This window comes from Scatophagus argus, chromosome 17, assembly GCF_020382885.2.
Source record: "Scatophagus argus isolate fScaArg1 chromosome 17, fScaArg1.pri, whole genome shotgun sequence".
NCBI classification, from domain to species: Eukaryota; Metazoa; Chordata; class Actinopteri; family Scatophagidae; genus Scatophagus; species Scatophagus argus.
In genome coordinates, this window is record NC_058509.1 from 4377111 (window position 1) to 4393808 (window position 16698).

At 45.8% G+C, this 16698-nt stretch overlaps 2 protein-coding genes across 5 annotated transcripts; one reads left to right on the top strand and one right to left on the bottom strand.

The window, feature by feature from the left end:
• Positions 1-135: 135 nt before the first annotated feature.
• Positions 136-8005, bottom strand: usf2 (upstream transcription factor 2, c-fos interacting). Of its 2 annotated transcripts, XM_046418631.1 has the most exons (11): positions 7574-8005; positions 6786-6829; positions 6426-6541; positions 5009-5128; positions 4692-4854; positions 3922-4009; positions 3590-3634; positions 3079-3137; positions 2843-2934; positions 2219-2347; positions 136-1591 (listed from the first exon to the last, which is right to left on the bottom strand). In XM_046418631.1, exons 1-11 carry the CDS (start codon positions 7609-7611, stop codon positions 1502-1504), a joined length of 984 nt encoding a protein of 327 aa, XP_046274587.1. In that variant the 5' UTR covers positions 7612-8005; the 3' UTR covers positions 136-1501. The 2 variants fall into 2 exon arrangements, with proteins under 2 accessions (XP_046274587.1, XP_046274588.1); XM_046418632.1 differs by lacking the exon at positions 3590-3634 and having other exon boundaries at positions 7574-8004.
• On the top strand, positions 6434-16649 carry LOC124075173 (lamin-A-like). Of its 3 annotated transcripts, XM_046418629.1 has the most exons (14): positions 6434-6850; positions 10088-10238; positions 10657-10994; positions 12477-12633; positions 13039-13164; positions 13318-13488; positions 13679-13804; positions 13925-14145; positions 14257-14530; positions 14756-14863; positions 14955-15074; positions 15237-15293; positions 15671-15868; positions 16042-16649. In XM_046418629.1, exons 3-14 carry the CDS (start codon positions 10657-10659, stop codon positions 16075-16077), a joined length of 1932 nt encoding a protein of 643 aa, XP_046274585.1. In that variant the 5' UTR covers positions 6434-6850; positions 10088-10238; the 3' UTR covers positions 16078-16649. The 3 variants fall into 3 exon arrangements, with proteins under 3 accessions (XP_046274585.1, XP_046274584.1, XP_046274586.1); XM_046418628.1 differs by lacking the exon at positions 6434-6850 and having other exon boundaries at positions 8793-10238; XM_046418630.1 differs by lacking the exon at positions 6434-6850 and having other exon boundaries at positions 8793-10238; positions 15674-15868.
• The last annotated feature ends 49 nt before the right edge of the window (positions 16650-16698 follow it).

A 16698-nucleotide genomic window follows, 5' to 3' on the forward strand; every position in this document is an offset into this window, starting at 1 on the left:
GAAGAACACTGCAATAGAAAAACAGAAAACACAAAAGTCTCATGTGACCTCCAATGTGTTTTACATGCCGCTCAAAGGCAACACAACATTACCGGTACATTACAAGATGTAGGCAACACCTGTGATGAACACCACTCAAGTATAAACGCGTTTGTTTTATTGTAGTTTTAGAATTAGTCATGCCAGTGGTTATATTTCCATGCTGTGGTGACAAAAGCTGGTTAATTACAACTATCATCACTCACACCAAAACTATCCTCAACATATTCCTGACCGCAGTTGTTTCAAGGTCTTCTGTCAGCAGCAACGCTTCCCAAAGTTCCCAAACTTTTAAAGAATTAGGGAATATTGCAAAAAAAAAAAAAGGAAAAAAAAAAGCCGCCTCGGGTGTCCACTAAAAATGCAGCAGGACTAGTAGGCCAAACAGAGGCCGGTCTCAAACCTCTCGTGGCTGTTCCTCTGTTTCAGTGCATTACACCTGTTACCTATTTAGCAGATATACAAACAAACTATATTTTAATGCCCGTTAAAAACGACTCACACGCTGAAAATCGTCTCCACATGCTCATTTATCTGTACATTGCACCTAACGGGGGGGGGAACACACACACACCAGAGATCTGAACTCTACATGTAAAGACTTCATTGAGTCTGGGAACCACTTGCCAGTGCACTATCCCAATTACCTGAGCTATGTTAACACCTAGATTCTCCAACAGGCTTCTATTAAGGCCTTGCACTAGAAATGTGCTCTCAAAGCTGCGTTTGCTTTCACTGTATTGTAGCCTTTGAATTTACTGACGTTGGACAGTGTTTACAAAGTGTGTGAGCTCTGCCTGGTTCTTGGGCTGTCAGTGTTAAAAGGAAGAAAATTTAAAAAGTCACTCAGATTAACATATATACACGTGATCCACTGAGAGTAAACAGAAACGTTGGTGAGCGCAATCAAAATATCCGACTTGCCCATTATTTGTTTCTGTGCTAAGAGTAAATTCAGAAATTAGCTTTTCCTTTCTGTGCACACATACCTGAAAGACTAATAAATTAAAAGCAAATGGGAGCTATCATTCATGTCACATTTAGTAGTTTCAAAAAGCAAATGTCAACAAAAAAAGAGGAAAAAAGAAAAAGGGAACAAGTGGGCGTTTGCAGTACAATAAAAAGGTGTAATCATTAAAAGTAAATTTTCTATGGCAGGTTTATAATTTAAAGTAAAAAGTACGTTTGGTGCAAGCGTGGTGGTGTTGCCGTGCAGAGGCGGTGCTCCTCGAAGCAGAGATGAAAGGTTCAGTGAGCTACACAGTTAACGGATTTCAGAGCGCTCAGCCTTTGAGCAGCTGGAGGTGGAGGAGGCGTTTTCAGTTTGCAGTCCTTCAGTGTGCTGCTCCCGCGTGTTTTGGCGGTCCTGTTGTCGCTCGCCGTTATTCCTTTCCTGCTATTGTTCAGGTGGGTGGGAGGATGCGACATTGTGTTTGTGATGTTTCATGTGTCCAGTACACTATCACTGCGGCGTTGCATCTCCGTTGACTTCTATGCCGTGCTGCTGTAGCTGCGCCCGAAGCAGTGCATTATCGTTCTTCAGTTCCTCAATCTGGAAAAGTAAAAGATAATCAGACTAAAAAAAAAGATACCATGCACCCTTGGAAGGTGCTACAGTGGTTTTAGGGCCAGTATTTGTTTATGTGTGGTGTATTTCCTGTGCATTTATGAAGATTCTTTGAGTTCTACTGTGTTCATGTCATATGGGACAGAAGATAAGTTATGGGTTACAAATACCGCTTCCAGAAAAATCTTTGCTTCCCAACTGTAATTGCAATTGGGAATAAAAAATGGTAATTGCAGTAACTCCTATGTAGCTCGAGCACAGCATCAGTTTGCTGTGACATTGTTATTACACTCGTTTACTGGCAGCCAGTATATCAAAAGCTTGACAAAACAAAGACGCAAAAAGAGTGAAATGAATCCACAAAATGAATGAATCATTTTTTTATTTTATTTGCAAAAAAAGTTTGCTTCATCCAAATTACCCCAGTCTCTTTTTTTTGGATGGCTAATGTTGGAGTTTTCTTCAATGACTTTGAATGTTTTCCCACTTGCACAACAAATTAAAGGGGCAGCCTCATGGTCGCAAACCTGCCTCTTTAGAAAGTCTGGTTTCCATTATACGAAATAAAAACATCAAACATGTACATGTAAATTAGTGCGCTTGAAGGACGACCTGTTGTCTGAGCAGCTCGTTGTCCATCTCGACTCGCTCCACCTCCTTGTAGCTCTCCTGCAGTCGCTGGTTGTTCTGACGCAGCTCTCGAATGTAGTCGCAAGCTTTCGACAGGATGCCTCCTTTACTCTGAGAGATAAAGAACACGGAGATGTTAAGCAAAAGTGTTGCGTGTCGCTCACATAAATCTTCACTGAACTTTCCCTCCGGCGACTGAACCCATTTCAGCCAAACTCTTGGTTACGAAGTCAGATAAATGATCTGAACACGCACTGCCACATGTCTCTGACTAATAGAAATACTACTTAATAGAGGCTCGTTTTAGCTGACGCCGAGAGTCGTTTGTTTCAGTCTGACTTGCAGCTTCAGTTATGCAAGCATGCATTAGGTGGAAGGGCAGCGTAGTGCACGACAAGCAATGAGAAGACAACATGGAGGACAGAAAACGTATCGGAGAGGCGAATTTAAAAAGGTCACAGGCGTAAAGCAGAAAAAACTGAACTGACCTCATCAAAGAGACTGGTGTAACTACAGCTATGTGACACAGTTTTACATGCTCTGAAAAATGTAAAGGCTCTGAGAACACATTATTCTGAGGGCTGATCTGTGGACGAAAGCACTCACCGCTCCAGTTCTGCTGTCTACGCTGCAGTCAGGGATGATTTTTGAAAGTGTGACAATCCAGTTGTTAATTTTGTCTCGTCGTCTTCTCTCCACTGCAAAGAAAGGTGCTCACCATTAGAATAACTTCATGCCTTCTCAAAAATTAAAGCTTTCAGCACCTATAAACAAGTCAACATACAACTACTGTGTGTGTAACTGCAGCAACTTAAACAAACGGAGACAGTATGAACACACACCTTCATTGTGCTGTGCTCTTCGCCTCTCGTCTCTGGGCGCCCGTGGACCCTCCACCTTCCTGTAAAGACACAGCGAAGCAAATTTTACAACGAAATCGTGAACAAAAGTCTGATTTTCAGTGTTAGACAAATCTGTAACATCTAAACTTAGAGGTTAACAACAAAAAGACATCTTTGTTATCAAACTCTATCCAGAGACCCACATGTGTTTGGCTCCTGTTATTGTTTATTTTGGTTGACAGGATGTGTCCACATGCACCAGATTCAGGACTCTATTATTGCTGACTGTCTCATATCGGGAGCAGGTGCAAGCACAGCTGAACCTCCAGATCCTCTGAAGGACAAACGACTGTGGGAACCAGCCAGTGAGTTAAGATGTGGAACTTGCTATCTGCTAAGCTATCGATAACTTCTGTCAAAACATAATTCAGGACACAAGGATCCACCAAACGTCTGTCTCTACAACACATGATGGGGTCAGGGTGGGGGCGAATGTGAAAGTTCTTCTCACCAGTTTGTACTGCCATGCTGCAACATCTCGCTTTCACCAAGGCCTCTGGGGATGGCAGGTAAGTAGGACAGAGTGCGGTTTTCAGATGTTGGATGTTTTAAATGATGGATATTGATTTTTTTTTTAATATATATATTTGACAAAACGAATCATAACAAAAGGAGGAAGGAAGACATGAGGAAGACCTGATCCACTGTGAGGTTACAGGGAAAGCGGTGAGAAAGTGTGGAGGCGAGAAGTCAGCCGAACACGTGGGGAGAGAGTTACGGTGATGCGTTAGCCTCAGGGATGGGATGAACGAACGTACGGGGGAGGTGTTATGTCGTACTCACGCGGTGTAGGTGTGTGTGCGTGGTGCGATGGTACGAGGGGCCGTCGTCTGCAGCACTTCAGGGGGGCTCATCATCACGTAAAACTGACCTGGAAAAGAGAAAAACAACAAAACAGTTAATCCCTAAGTGATGCTGGAATTATGAATTGTTGATGTTTTTGCAACGGGTCAAGAAAAACCAACACCTACACTCTATAGACAAAAGTATTGGGACACCTGACCATCACACCAGTGGGTACTTGAATGACATCTCATTCTAAACACACAGACAGCTTTGCAGCTCTAACAGCTTCCACTCTTCTGTGAAGGCTTTCCACAACATGTTGGAGTGTTTCTGTGGGAATTTGTGCCCATTCATGCAGTAGAGCATTTGTGAGGTCACACACTGATGTTGGACCAAAAGGCCTGGCTCACAATCTCCGTTCCAGTTCATCCCAAAGGTGTTGGATGGGGTTGAGGTCAGGACTCTGTGTGGGCCAGTCAAGTTCTTCCACACCAAACTCATCCAACCTTTTCTATTCCAGTCATGCTGGAATAGAAAAGGGCCTTCGACAAACTGTTGCCACAAAGTTGGAAGCATAGCATTGTCCAAAATGTCTTGGTGTGCTGAAGCAACACTTGAATCTATATGGTGTGACTTCTAAAATCTTGGCTTCAGCGAACAAAATCTGTTGAAATATGTCATGAATTCTGCCTTGTCCCTCATCTTCTAAGACGTGTGGCCTCCCTCCCCCAGATGATTTAGGAGCGAAGCCACTGTCGTTCTCTCACCTCCTGCCTGTGTGATCGCTGGGTCGGCGGTGGCCTGCACCGACACGGCCGTGGCTGTTCCATCGCTGACGGTGGCGGCGGGGAAATAAGCGAAACGTGTCTCTCCTCCCACAGTCTCCCCGCCCGGACTGCCTCCATTGCTGAAGGGGTTCTGGATAACAGCCTGGCAGAGGTGGAGTCAAGTCAACCGGTAAACAGCTGATATATACTATATGGTCGACTGTACATGTCTTCATGTGTGTTCACACTGCTGTAGCAGTAATGAATTCCTGCCTCTCCATCACATCCTGCTTCCATCTCGCGGTGCGTTCGCTCACCTGCGCCACTGCCTGAGGGGCTCCGGCAAACGCCGCGGTCGAGACGACGCTGACGGCTCCGGTTCCGTCAGCTGTTGCTTCTAACTGGTCGTCTGTCACCTGAACCACGCGATAGGTCACCTGTGGACAGAGCAGAGAGCAAAAGATTCACAAAAAGAAGTGATCGTGCTGGGGTTCTTCAGACTGGGGATGTGCTCAGTTAGCCCACTTGTTGTCTAAACGTCGCTACCCTCACTCATCTGTTATTTGACGACTGATTATCATCCCATTAATGTCCATGTATGATTCATTTCTAGATCTAAGTGTACGTAGGGCACCGCGGTGGTCAGGTGCTGCTGAACGGAGGAGCACAAATTGATGGTTTTTTGAGGGTTTTTTTGGCCTCATTGTCAAGTGTTAGTATATTATAGATATCTATCTGTCTATCTATATATACATATAGATATATATCCATATATATATGTAAAAAAAAAAGAAAAAGAGTCTGACAGATTAAATTGTGCTCAATTTTGAGAGAACTTAGACCAGTCGACGGGTGAAAGGGGAAATTAGTTGTTTTGGAACATCCCTGCTTCAGATGACAGTTTTACCCACAAACTCAAAATGAAACCAAGACCTGTTAAGAAAAAAAAAAAAAAAACTCACCTAAGCACACGGTTTTTCACATTGACGTTTGACCTAATCTTTACATCCCATAAGTGTTTGCTCTGCTAAGATTCCAAGCATGAGTGACTGTTACAAGGTGCTAACATCTGTCTCATCTGTTTGGGGTTATTTCCAGAATTCAAAGTGATCACTGCATGGTGTGCACATAGCTAAGAGTAATTTACATTTTCACCATTTATTTTTAACCACGCTGCACTTCAACCATGAATTAACAGGGAGACGATTGTCCAATCGTAGCTCAGCATCCGCATGTTGAGGCGGCGTGAACGGGCCTGCGGTCAGAGCTTTGACATGCAGCATCTCAACAACCCGGAAGGCTGGGCAGTTTATTTTAATGAGAAAATTCGCTCTTCTTAAGTCATTTTTTCAGCTTTGTGGTTGTGACCTCCGCGGTCTAAAAACCTCCTCTGTTGTTCGCCGTCTGTCCTGCTGTCGTTACCAACAGTCTGAGTGGGCTGCGACCCCTTGACTCGCCTCTTCTGTCGAGTTTAGCTCATCATGTCACGTGGTGGTCGTTACAGCCTGCTACAGCTCGCATACATTTTATAAACAACTGCACATCAAGGAAATGCTGTTCTTATCTAAACGTGAAGCGAGCCGGACGTGACGCCGGATGAGATTTGTGAATGTTTTAATCAGTGTGTGTGTTGCGATGTTCCCGTCTCGCTCAGTGAGACTCCCTGAACACAAAAGCCTAAGAAAACCAACATGTAAAATGTTGCTGTGCAGAGGAGAGGCTCTGCGGGTTCACCTGCCCTCCACTGTTCTCTGTGCGGAACTGGTACTGCACATTGTGGTCGGCGAACGCAGCCTGCGGGACACCGGTGATGGTCACTGCGGTCTGCTCCTCCGTCCCCACGGCCTCTCCTGCGACACACAACATGCCAACAACACGTGTCAAATCCCTGACGCCGAACCAGGCCAGAACCACACAAACAACAGGTGTGAGCGCATGCATTTCTGTGTGGAGGGGGCACTGCAGACCTGCAAACACTTTGCTCAGAGGTCTCATCTCTCAGAAGGAGCAAAAACCTAAAGTGGCATCACAGATTTAATATTTTTTAGAGAACAAGCAGATTATTTGCTGGATTACAAGAAACGAGGCTCCCACCTTCCTGTAACTGCACCACCTCTTCTGTTTCCTGTTTGTCGTGACTGAAAAGAAAGAGAAAACCGGTGAGTCAAATTCAAGCTCGACTCAACATGCACATTTCTCAGAAATAAGGACATTAGTTGTCATAAATGTGGAGGAAAACTCGGGTGGTTTGTGGGCGAAGGGCGACCCCTGATGGTCACATGAGGAGATAGCGGATAAGACGTAAATAAAGTCACACAAAAAAACGGGCGTGCAAACGTCAAAAAAATTTAAAATCCTGTTTTCTGCAACTTTCAGGAGAGAAACTGCAATGACCTGAGAATCAAAACTCGAGTTAAATCCTCGTGTTTTGATAAGCTGCACGAGGCAAAGACAAACTTCATAAACATAAAACAACACCGCCCCTCCTTGTTTCATTTAAGCATTTTAATCCAAAAAAGAGAGAGTCGCATGAGGCACAGTTACAGCACAGTGCAGTTAGACTTTACACTGAAAACAGGCACAATTTACTGCTGAGCGTTTGCCCCTCTCGACAAGTTAATACAACAGAAATCGCGATGTTGATATATTTTGCACAATTTCTAATGAAAATGTCTTTACGGATGCCGGAATGCATCTTCTCCGCCACACGCACAGCCGCGAGCTGAACCGCGAGAAGCGAAAAGAAGCGAACGGTGCGCACATATTAAAAGTATCCGGAGCCAGAAGCTTATTAACAGAGAATTGCGTTGCAAAGGAGAAAACTGGTTTTAGGCCGTGGTGGGAGCCATGGCTGAGCAGGAAGCGGGCAAGCAGCGTCTCACCTCGCCGAGCTGTCCAGACTCTGCTCCAGCATATCCATGAAGGTTTCGCGGGTGTAAAACGCCGATATTCAACGACACTGATTTACGGAGATGGAAGCGCTGATCACGGGGACAAACACACGGGTCATGTGAGGAAGACAGTCCAGGACACGTGAGGCGCCGACCGGGCAAGAAGCTAAAATGGAGGCCGCTGCCGAGCAGGACGGAGCCGTCTGCGTCTGTGCGGAAAACCAAAAAAAGAAAAACACTCGGGGTGTTTGCGCGGCTTCACGGAGACGGTGGTGCTCCGGTCCGGGGGGGGGTGGTGGGGCTTAGGATCGTTAAAGTCTTTTAGACCAACGAGTGGATGCTCAGATAGATTATTTCCTTATGATTTCGTTGGAAGTCTTTTTGTGTGTGTGTGTCCTTGGTTTCCCTTTTGCTGCTGCGCTGCGCACAGCTGCTGCCGCTTATCCGCGCCAAGCTGCAGGCTTGCGCCCAATAAGACATGGAGTGGACTAGTTAGCGCCGTTTATTGTGTGAACAAATTACTGTGCTTCCCCCTCTCATACACACAACCCCCTGTTGCCTCGTCTTTGGGACATTTCGGATAATGTTAGCCGGTGTTCACGTGACTCCGAAAGAGTTTTGCGGTTACAAACGGGAGCGTCGCGCGTTTTCTCAGTTTATTTCGACGTTAACAACTTGAATATGGACGCATTGTGCGCACTGAGCGTCTCAGACAATCGTTTAGGTGTTTATTTGTTTCAGGCAATCACATTGTGTTATTTATCAAACACGCGCGGACATCCAGTTTTGTTTTGTTTTTTTCCCCTGGTCCTTTCGCCCAGGTGACCACAGAGATCCAATACGGGTTTTCCCACAGACCACATGACAAAAACCGTCCGCGTTGTGCCACGAAGCCGACGCGCAGCGCTCGCACGCTTCTCATAATTCACAATTTTATGTCTCTCTGGACAGCCAGCATCGGTTTTTACTCAAAACCCAGAGAGCAGGTCGAGCTGGAGGGCAGCTCAGAGGGGCGGGTCGGGGTCGTGTTGTCTCCCTGCCGTCGGTGTCAGCCTCTCCGTCAAACGCGGCGAGTGAGAGGCGACGGTGCAGCCCGCCCGTCACCAGGAAGCACAGCGAATAGTCTCATGTCTCCGTGTATTTGTATTCTCCGGTGATTAAATAGAGCCGCGCGGTGAACAAATGAAACTGCTTTAAAGTTATGAATTACTACACTGTCAGAGCACCTCCATCACACACGTTTAAAATGCACAGGACGTATTGATCACATTGATTATTGATATGAAACAGTACAGCAGTTAGAGCCTCACGCACATCAAGCTCTGATGGAGTCTCAACCTGAGGGTCATCTGACTGTTTGTTTGTCCTTCTTAATGTGTTCACCTGTTTGGGTCTGTGGAAATCCCTCACAGCAATGAACATCCCTCACCTGATTGAAAATCATATCTGACGTAAAAATCACTCACGTGTCCTCGCTGAGGTCACAACCCCAAACTCTTTCTTCTTCTTCTTTGTTATAAGTAAAAGGCTTTCTTGAATTCTTCATGTTTTTTTGTTTTACTGCTCTGATGTTGTGTGTGCTTGTGTTATGCTGTTATGTGTCTTGTAGCATTAATTTAATTGGTTTTGGTGTTGTGCATTTGCACCACACTTTACTTAATGCTACCTGTGATGTATTTTATTCTTCTAGTACAAGCTCCATGTAACCTTGTCAAGATGAATAAAGTTTATTATTATTAAGTCCACTGAGACAAACCCTGAAACACACGCAGGCATATTAGGAGGGTGCAACAAACCCAGTAATTAATGTTAATTCATAATCGTGATGTTCGCTGACAAAGGCTCCTGATAAGTGGGCTCAGTCAGCTTACAAATAAGTTAACGAAGTCCATGTTTGTGCACACAAAAGAAAACCTCCGCTGGGATCCGCTGGATGGGATTGTGGAATAAATTTAAAACTCCTAAATGTCTAGTTTCCCCTTTTTTGATCTCTCATTGCTTTTTCACTATGAGTTGAACCATTTAAAAAATCCTAAGTTTGTAAAAGAAAACCAGTGATACATCACTGGGGTCTGCTAGAACATGTCAAGTTTCCTCCTTGGCTGCAAATAACTTACATGAGGAGAATATGGAAGCAATTTATAGGTTATCTCAGGCCAGAATATATTTAAAGAAAAAAAAGGGCGACTTCAAGCTTTGGAAAACCTCCAGCTCTGTACTGAAGGGTTAAAACAATCTGAAAGCTCTTATGTAACCTCACGGAGAAGTATGAGCACTCTCAGGCAATGAATCTGCTTAAAATTACCCTGTGTGTGCACAGTATCACATGGCATCGTGAGTTTCTCTGTGCGGAGGGTGAGTCATTCATTCAGACAGCACACCCATTACAGTGGGAGAGAGAGACAGAGAGACAGAGAGAGAGACAACCACCTACCAAGTGCCAAACTGGAGGCCAACCTCCCTCCTCTCCTCCCATCTCATTCTTTCCTATATGGGCACACTCAGATGGGTTTGCAGACAGTGCAGTAACAGGCTGAACAGTGTGGGAGACCAGAGTGGGACGCTTTGATCGCAACACAGTCAAGAACATCAACAGAGACGTCTACGAACATCCCCGGAGCAGAGTTTTCTCTTCCTCTCACCCAGCTTTGAAAAGGTAAATCTTCTCATGGCGCTTGGCATCCTTTGTGCATGTCTTTGATTATCGGGTGGAGTCGATAACCCCTCCCATGTCTTTGGATCAATTATACTCTGTGCCTTTTGTGTTTTATTCCATTGCACTCAAAAGAGCTGGAAGTTTGTGGAAACGGTGGGTGTGAATTGTGTTAACTTTAAATTCTAAACTTTGTCAAGAACGTTCACAGATCCACACGTTTCCTTCACAGTAGAAATCTACTTTTATGCCCCAGTTAGGCCTGTTTCCTGAGTGTAGATTTGTAGACTGGACTCTGTGGTCACCTTCCTCCATCCTCCTGTGTGACGTAGACACTATGCATACATTAGAATTAAAAATCCTGTACATATAGCTAATTTTCAGAGTGATTAAGTTGATAATTATGTCTGTTTCCGAAAAGATGGCGACGCCCAAAAACACTCCTCGAGGTCCGAACACACCTCTGTCTGCCAACCGCATCACCCGACTCCAGGAGAAGGAGGACCTGTCCAACCTCAACGACCGGCTTGCCGTCTACATCGACAAGGTGCGCTTCCTGGAAGCCGAGAACGCCGGCCTGCGACTGCGCATCACCGAGTCAGAGACCGAGGTCAGCCGGGAGCTGACGGGCCTGAAGGCGGCCTACGAGACCGAGTTGGCCGATGCCCGCCAGACTCTGGACTCTGTGGCCAAAGAGCGAGCTCGTCTGCAGCTGGAGCTGGGCAAGCTGCGAGAGGACTACAAGGAGCTGAAAGCAAGGTGGGCTGCAACACGTCACTCAGTCTGACAGCATTTCCTGCTGTGTTTTCTATGTGTGTGTGCTGGTGGAGGGAAAAGGAGGAACATTTTCAAACATGACCTCCATGGATTGCTGTGGGGTGCTTTAAGGGGGGGTCTCAGCACATCAGAGGCCCTGAATTCTTTAAAAGCACCCATGTAAGGTTGTGAGATGTAGTTTCTTTACAATTAAAGAGGAACTACAAGTGAAATAGCATTCATAATATCACCCCTCACAAAGAAAAGCTGAGTTTGTGGTTCATAAACAGTCAAATACGACTCGCTCAGTTTTTCTGTTACAGCCTCAGGTGGCCTGGTGTGACCAGCAGCTAATGGTGGCTAATTAGCAAACCAAATAGATAAATTACTGAGCCCGTTAGTGTCGTTATCACTCTTCTCTACCTGTTCTATTGTTACACAACATTTTTACCTTTTGCTGTTATCCCTTAATTATGACTTGTGGCCACAGTTTCTTGTGTAAAGTAACACACACACACACACACACACACACACACACACACACACACACACACACACACAGAGTCTAGACGGAATTACCAAACCCTCTTGCAAAGTACTTGCAAAAACTGTGTAACTCGTTGCTTCTTTTTCTACATCATAAAGCTCTCTGTTTAGAAATAAAACAAATCGGCCTTGGACACCCTTTGAATGAAAAGCGGCTGCTGATGCTGATATTTTGTTTGTCTGATGATCATGAGAAGGAACAACTGCCGCGAGGCTTCTGAAATCCCCCTTTTCCAAACAAAAACTTTCTCAGTTAAAGGCATCCATTTGTCCATTAATGCACGAGCGACAGTGACTGCAGCGTTAGTGACTAAAGCGTTTCCTCACGTGTATCCACGGCAGCAAAACACACTTGATCATTAGCTGTTAATGGCCAATGCTTGCTGCCGTTGGGGACACTCCCCGGCTTTAGCATACCCTCCTCATTGCTCACCGCCCGCTGACGTTGGACTTCTCCGCCGTCTCCTTCCCATGCTGCCACATCCAGATCCTGATGACTAACTCTTTCCCCAGTTTCTCCTCCTTCGCCAAAGTAATCATTATACACACAATACGTGGCAGTGTTTAGAGGGCTCCGCTCTTGCCTCCATTATTTTTCCATAAATACTGAGTCGAAGGCATTTGTGTGTTTGGCACAGCCAAGCTGTTGCCATGGCAGCATCTCAGCCAAACACCAGCGGCTGTGGCTTGTGGCTACCAGATACACGGGTTTGGAGCTGGATCACTGTGGCCTGTGAGTCATATGCACCGAGGTCCTTTCCCCGTTTCTATTTCATCCAGGCTACATCCTTAGTCAAAAATAGCTCATATTTGTTTCATTAAGCTGTGCAAAGGAAACATCCATTTCCCTCTTGCTTCTTGACTTGCGAAGCAAAATGGATGTCTGCCTGTATTCTTTTCACTGGAGTATCCTCCAAAATACTTTTATTGTTCTCACAGGAACACCAAAAAGGAGTCGGACTTGACAGGAGCTTTGCAGAGGCTCAAAGACCTGGAGGCTCTGCTGAACTCCAAGGATGCGTCCTTGACTACGGCTCTGGGAGAGAAGCGTAACCTCGAAGTGGAAAACAGGGATCTGAAGACGCAGGTTGCCAAGGTAAACTCAAACCAAACGCGGTGGAAACACATCTGGCGTCCGTTGTTCTGCAGTTAGCCTCCGAGCTCAGCAGCTCTTAGTTTGGTCCTCATAATCCTCCGTGCTAAGACTCGGTGACAACCTCGTGTTTGCCTTCACCACTAACTATGTATTTTGGAAAGGGCATCACACACGCCCAGCGTTTTGGCAGGCTTACATAATTTTCATGAGGAAAAATAAAATATGAAAACTCTTGAAGTCAGTGTGTGCGTCTGTGCGAGCCAACAAATTAGCTGACTTCAGGCTTTCTATCACGGCTGCTTGAGCTCAGACGTTTTGATTAGAGAACAGCCTCCTCGCTCTTTATTATGTGAGTGTTTGTATATTGATTTGTACTAATATTCAGTTCCTGTTCTGGTTTCTTAGCTTGAGGCCAGTTTGGGTGATGCCAGGAAGCAGCTGCAGGATGAGATGCTGAGGAGGGTGGACGGAGAGAATCGCATCCAGACCCTCAAAGAGGAGCTGGAGTTTCAGAAGAACCTCCACTCTGAGGTCAGACTCTCCGAGAAAAGTTCAATAAATCACTTTTTTACTTTCCAAAAAAAAAGGAACTTCGTTTGTTTTTTTTCCTTTTATCACATCAGCAGCCTTTCTGCCTGATATTTCACTCACTTGGACTTGATGACTTTGGTAATCCTCCCACAGGAGCTGCGGGAGATAAAGCGCCGCCATGAGTCCCGTATGGTGGAGTTGGACAACGGCCACCAGCAGGAATTTGAAAGCAAGCTGGCGGAGGCGCTGATGGAGATGCGTAACCAGCATGAACTGCAGATCAAAATGTACAAGGATGAAATTGAGAAGACCTACAATACCAAGGTAGACCATCAATTTAATATTGTTATGAGAATAGATAAAATGGATATCAGACGCATCAAACTGTTGGCAGGACACTTTGGATTTGCATCAGTTTCACAAAGCGGTATTAATGACGCAAAATTAGGTTCAGAATGCAGAGTTGTATTTGACGTTTTTAGTAATTTTCTACCTTGTTGTTTGTTGCTGTCAGCTGGAAAGTGCTCGTCAGTCAGCGGACAGGAGCAGCCACCTGGTTGGAGCGGCACACGAGGAGCTCCAGCAGACACGAGTCCGCCTGGAGTCCATGTCTGCTCAGCTCAGTCAGCTGCAGAAACAGGTGATCTGAAATGAGCAGTTCACTCTGATCGTGTTGATGCTTGCCTGCACTGGACTGAAAGGAAAGGGGCTTTATGCGATGTTTTCCTGACGCCTGATGCGATTCTTCTGTCTGGTCCAGCTGGCGGCCCGCGAAGCGAAGGTGAGGGACCTGGAGGACGCCCTGTCTCGGGAGCGGGACACGACGCGTCGCCTGCTGGGAGAGAAAGACCGAGAAATGGCTGAGATGAGGCAGCAAATGCAACAGCAGCTGGATGAGTACCAGGAGCTCCTGGATGTCAAGCTGGCTCTCGATATGGAGATTTGTGCTTACAGGAAGCTGCTGGAGGGAGAGGAGCAGAGGTATGTCGGCCTTCATAGACCATGGCGTCTGAGTGCTGTAGTGGAACATGCGGTTTTGCAGTAGTCCATGTCCCTCCCTCTGCTTAGCCTCATCATTTTCTGTCCCTGCAGGCTGCGTCTGTCCCCCAGCCCCCCGCCCGCCAAAGTGACAGGAAGTCGTTCCTCTGCCGCTGCAGTCCACTCTCGATCGCTCCACCACAGCGCTCGGAGCTCTCCCGCCAAGAGACGCCGCCCCAACGACACCGACAGCGAGGCTTCGAGCTTTGCGGGTGGAGCTGTGGCCCGCACTCGCATCACCCAGCAGGCCTCAGCCAGCGGGCGGGTCACCGTGGACGAGGTGGATCTGGACGGGAAATATGTCAGACTCAGCAACAAATCAGATGAGGTGAGAGGATGAATAAAATGTTGGGGTAATTAAGTGCTCTTCCTGCTACTGTTGCACACTGTGTGCTTGGTGAACTCGAACGAGTTTTGCGACTTGGTCACGAGAGGAACAAACCTCTCACCTTCACGTCTCTGCAAGGCCAGATTATCAATTCAGTCTCTGCTAAGGGAGAACATTACTTTGGCAATTTGGCACCACAATAACGACTTTTCATCCCACTACCAGGATCAAAACTTGGGGAACTGGCAGGTGAAGCGCCAGGTGGGATCCGGTGCTCCCATCATCTTCAAGTTCCCGGTGAAATTCACCTTAAAGGCCGGCCAGAGGGTCACGGTAAGCAGCAGCTTCGCTCGGCAGAGTCGCGGGTCAGCGCGGTGATGAAGCAGATGTCTCACCCTGCTTGTACCTTTTCTACGGTTGACAGATCTGGGCCTCTGGTGCTGGTGGAGCCCACAATCCTCCCTCTGACCTGGTGTGGAAGACTCAGGCCTCCTGGGGCACCGGAGACCTGCTGCACACCAGCCTGATCAGCGCCAATGGAGAGGTATGTTAGATTAAACTTACGGCATTCGATGTCTTACGATTTGTTTTATTATGGAAACAGTATAAATTCTGGTTTCAGCTTCTATTCACCGTGCTCCAAAGTGTCACAAATGGGCAATAAATAAACACAGGAATGAACACTACAGTTATTTTATTTCTCCAGGAAATGGCAATGAGGAAGGTCACCCGCACTCATCTTGAAGATGATGATGATGACATGGTGAGAGAAAATGTACTGATAACATACACCACATGTATACCTGCAGAACACAGAAATCTACATGGTCGAAAGGCAGTTAGACACATTAACCAGATGCCTGATTTTCACCAGAAATGGAACACAACACCTCAAGTACACTAAACTGTGCTTTCCATACCAGATATAATAATTAATAATAATAATTTTAAGGCTTCAAACAGTCGGTCTGAGCGCTTGGTGCAGTGCAATAGATCCTGTAGAGATTGTTTTGTTAAGTTAAATAAATCAGCCACTGACTTGATCACCTCAGGGTCATAACAGTCAAACATGAGACGTGTTTTCTGTATGTTCTTATTAAATGCTCTGATATTCATACTGACCGGGTGTCTTTGCCTCAGCAGGTGGCTCACAGCACCTGCGGGGACAGCGAGTACAACCTGCGGAGCCGGACGGTGGTCTGCGGCTCCTGTGGACTCCCTTCAGACAAGTCCAGCAACTGCTCGGTGACCTCGGCTTCCCGCTCATTTCGCAGCGGAGGCCTCTCCGAGGGTTTACTGCCGCACTCCTACGTGTTCAGCACCAGCACTCCTCGCAAGGTGGGCGCCCCGAAGCCCGCACCTCATATATGAATTCCTTTTTTCTGTTTAAAGGCCGAACTAGAGAGTAAACAAGGAATTCTGCTCCTCTTGTAGGCTTTAGCGATAGTTTTCTGTATTTGTGTATTTTGAATTGATTACCCTGTGATAACGTTGTCAATCTCTCGTCCTAGGCTGGATACAGAATGGAGAGCTGTCCAATCATGTGAGCCCCTGGAGCCACATTGAAACACTTCAGCTTCTCAATTAGTTTTCAGTTATTAGCTCTTTAGTTACCAGCAGTAGTTACTATGTTTGTTTCATGTACTAAAGAATCATTTTCAAGATACTGTATGCAATAAAACTTTATACTGTTTTTTATAATGTACATAAGCATGCTTTTGAATTATTTTCTTCAGTTTAAATACTGATTAAAGAAGGCATTTCTTTTTGTATTGGTGAAATTAATATGATCCTACCAGCTACTTCAACAGCTTGAAACAACTGTTTGGGATAATTTATTCTAAGAAGTGAATGATGTCCACAGCTACTGTTGCTGGTTGATAAAATCATGCTTTCATTTGCTATTCACATTACAGTTAAATCAGATTTACATGCCAATCTGTAAGTGAGCTGATGCCGCAGGGATGCAGTACATTAATTTGTGTTCACAAAAAACACATTTTTTTTTAACAGAATTTGCTTCTGGAGTTGCAGTAAATTGACCCCAGCCTTGCTACAGATCTGAAGAATTTTGTGTATTTTTTACTGATATAATAAACATTTTTTAATAATTCTGCCATACTTGTCTTGATCAGTAGTCACATGATTGCCATCCATACATACACACA

Bases quoted from the DNA above. Each gene is read 5' to 3' on its own strand.
- usf2 (XM_046418631.1), bottom strand. From the start codon at position 7,611: ATGGATATGCTGGAGCAGAGTCTGGACAGCTCGGCGAG. The intron at 4,010-4,691 runs GTGAGAGAACGA...TCTCTTTTCCAG, and splicing joins AGCGATCACACAGGCAGGAG to GTCAGTTTTACGTGATGATG. The intron at 2,935-3,078 runs GTGTGTGTTCAT...CTTTCTTTGCAG, and splicing joins AAGAGCACAGCACAATGAAG to TGGAGAGAAGACGACGAGAC.
- LOC124075173 (XM_046418629.1), top strand. From the start codon at position 10,657: ATGGCGACGCCCAAAAACACTCCTCGAGGTCCGAACACACCTCTGTCT. The intron at 13,165-13,317 runs GTCAGACTCTCC...ATCCTCCCACAG, and splicing joins AGAAGAACCTCCACTCTGAG to GAGCTGCGGGAGATAAAGCG. The intron at 14,531-14,755 runs GTGAGAGGATGA...TCCCACTACCAG, and splicing joins TCAGCAACAAATCAGATGAG to GATCAAAACTTGGGGAACTG.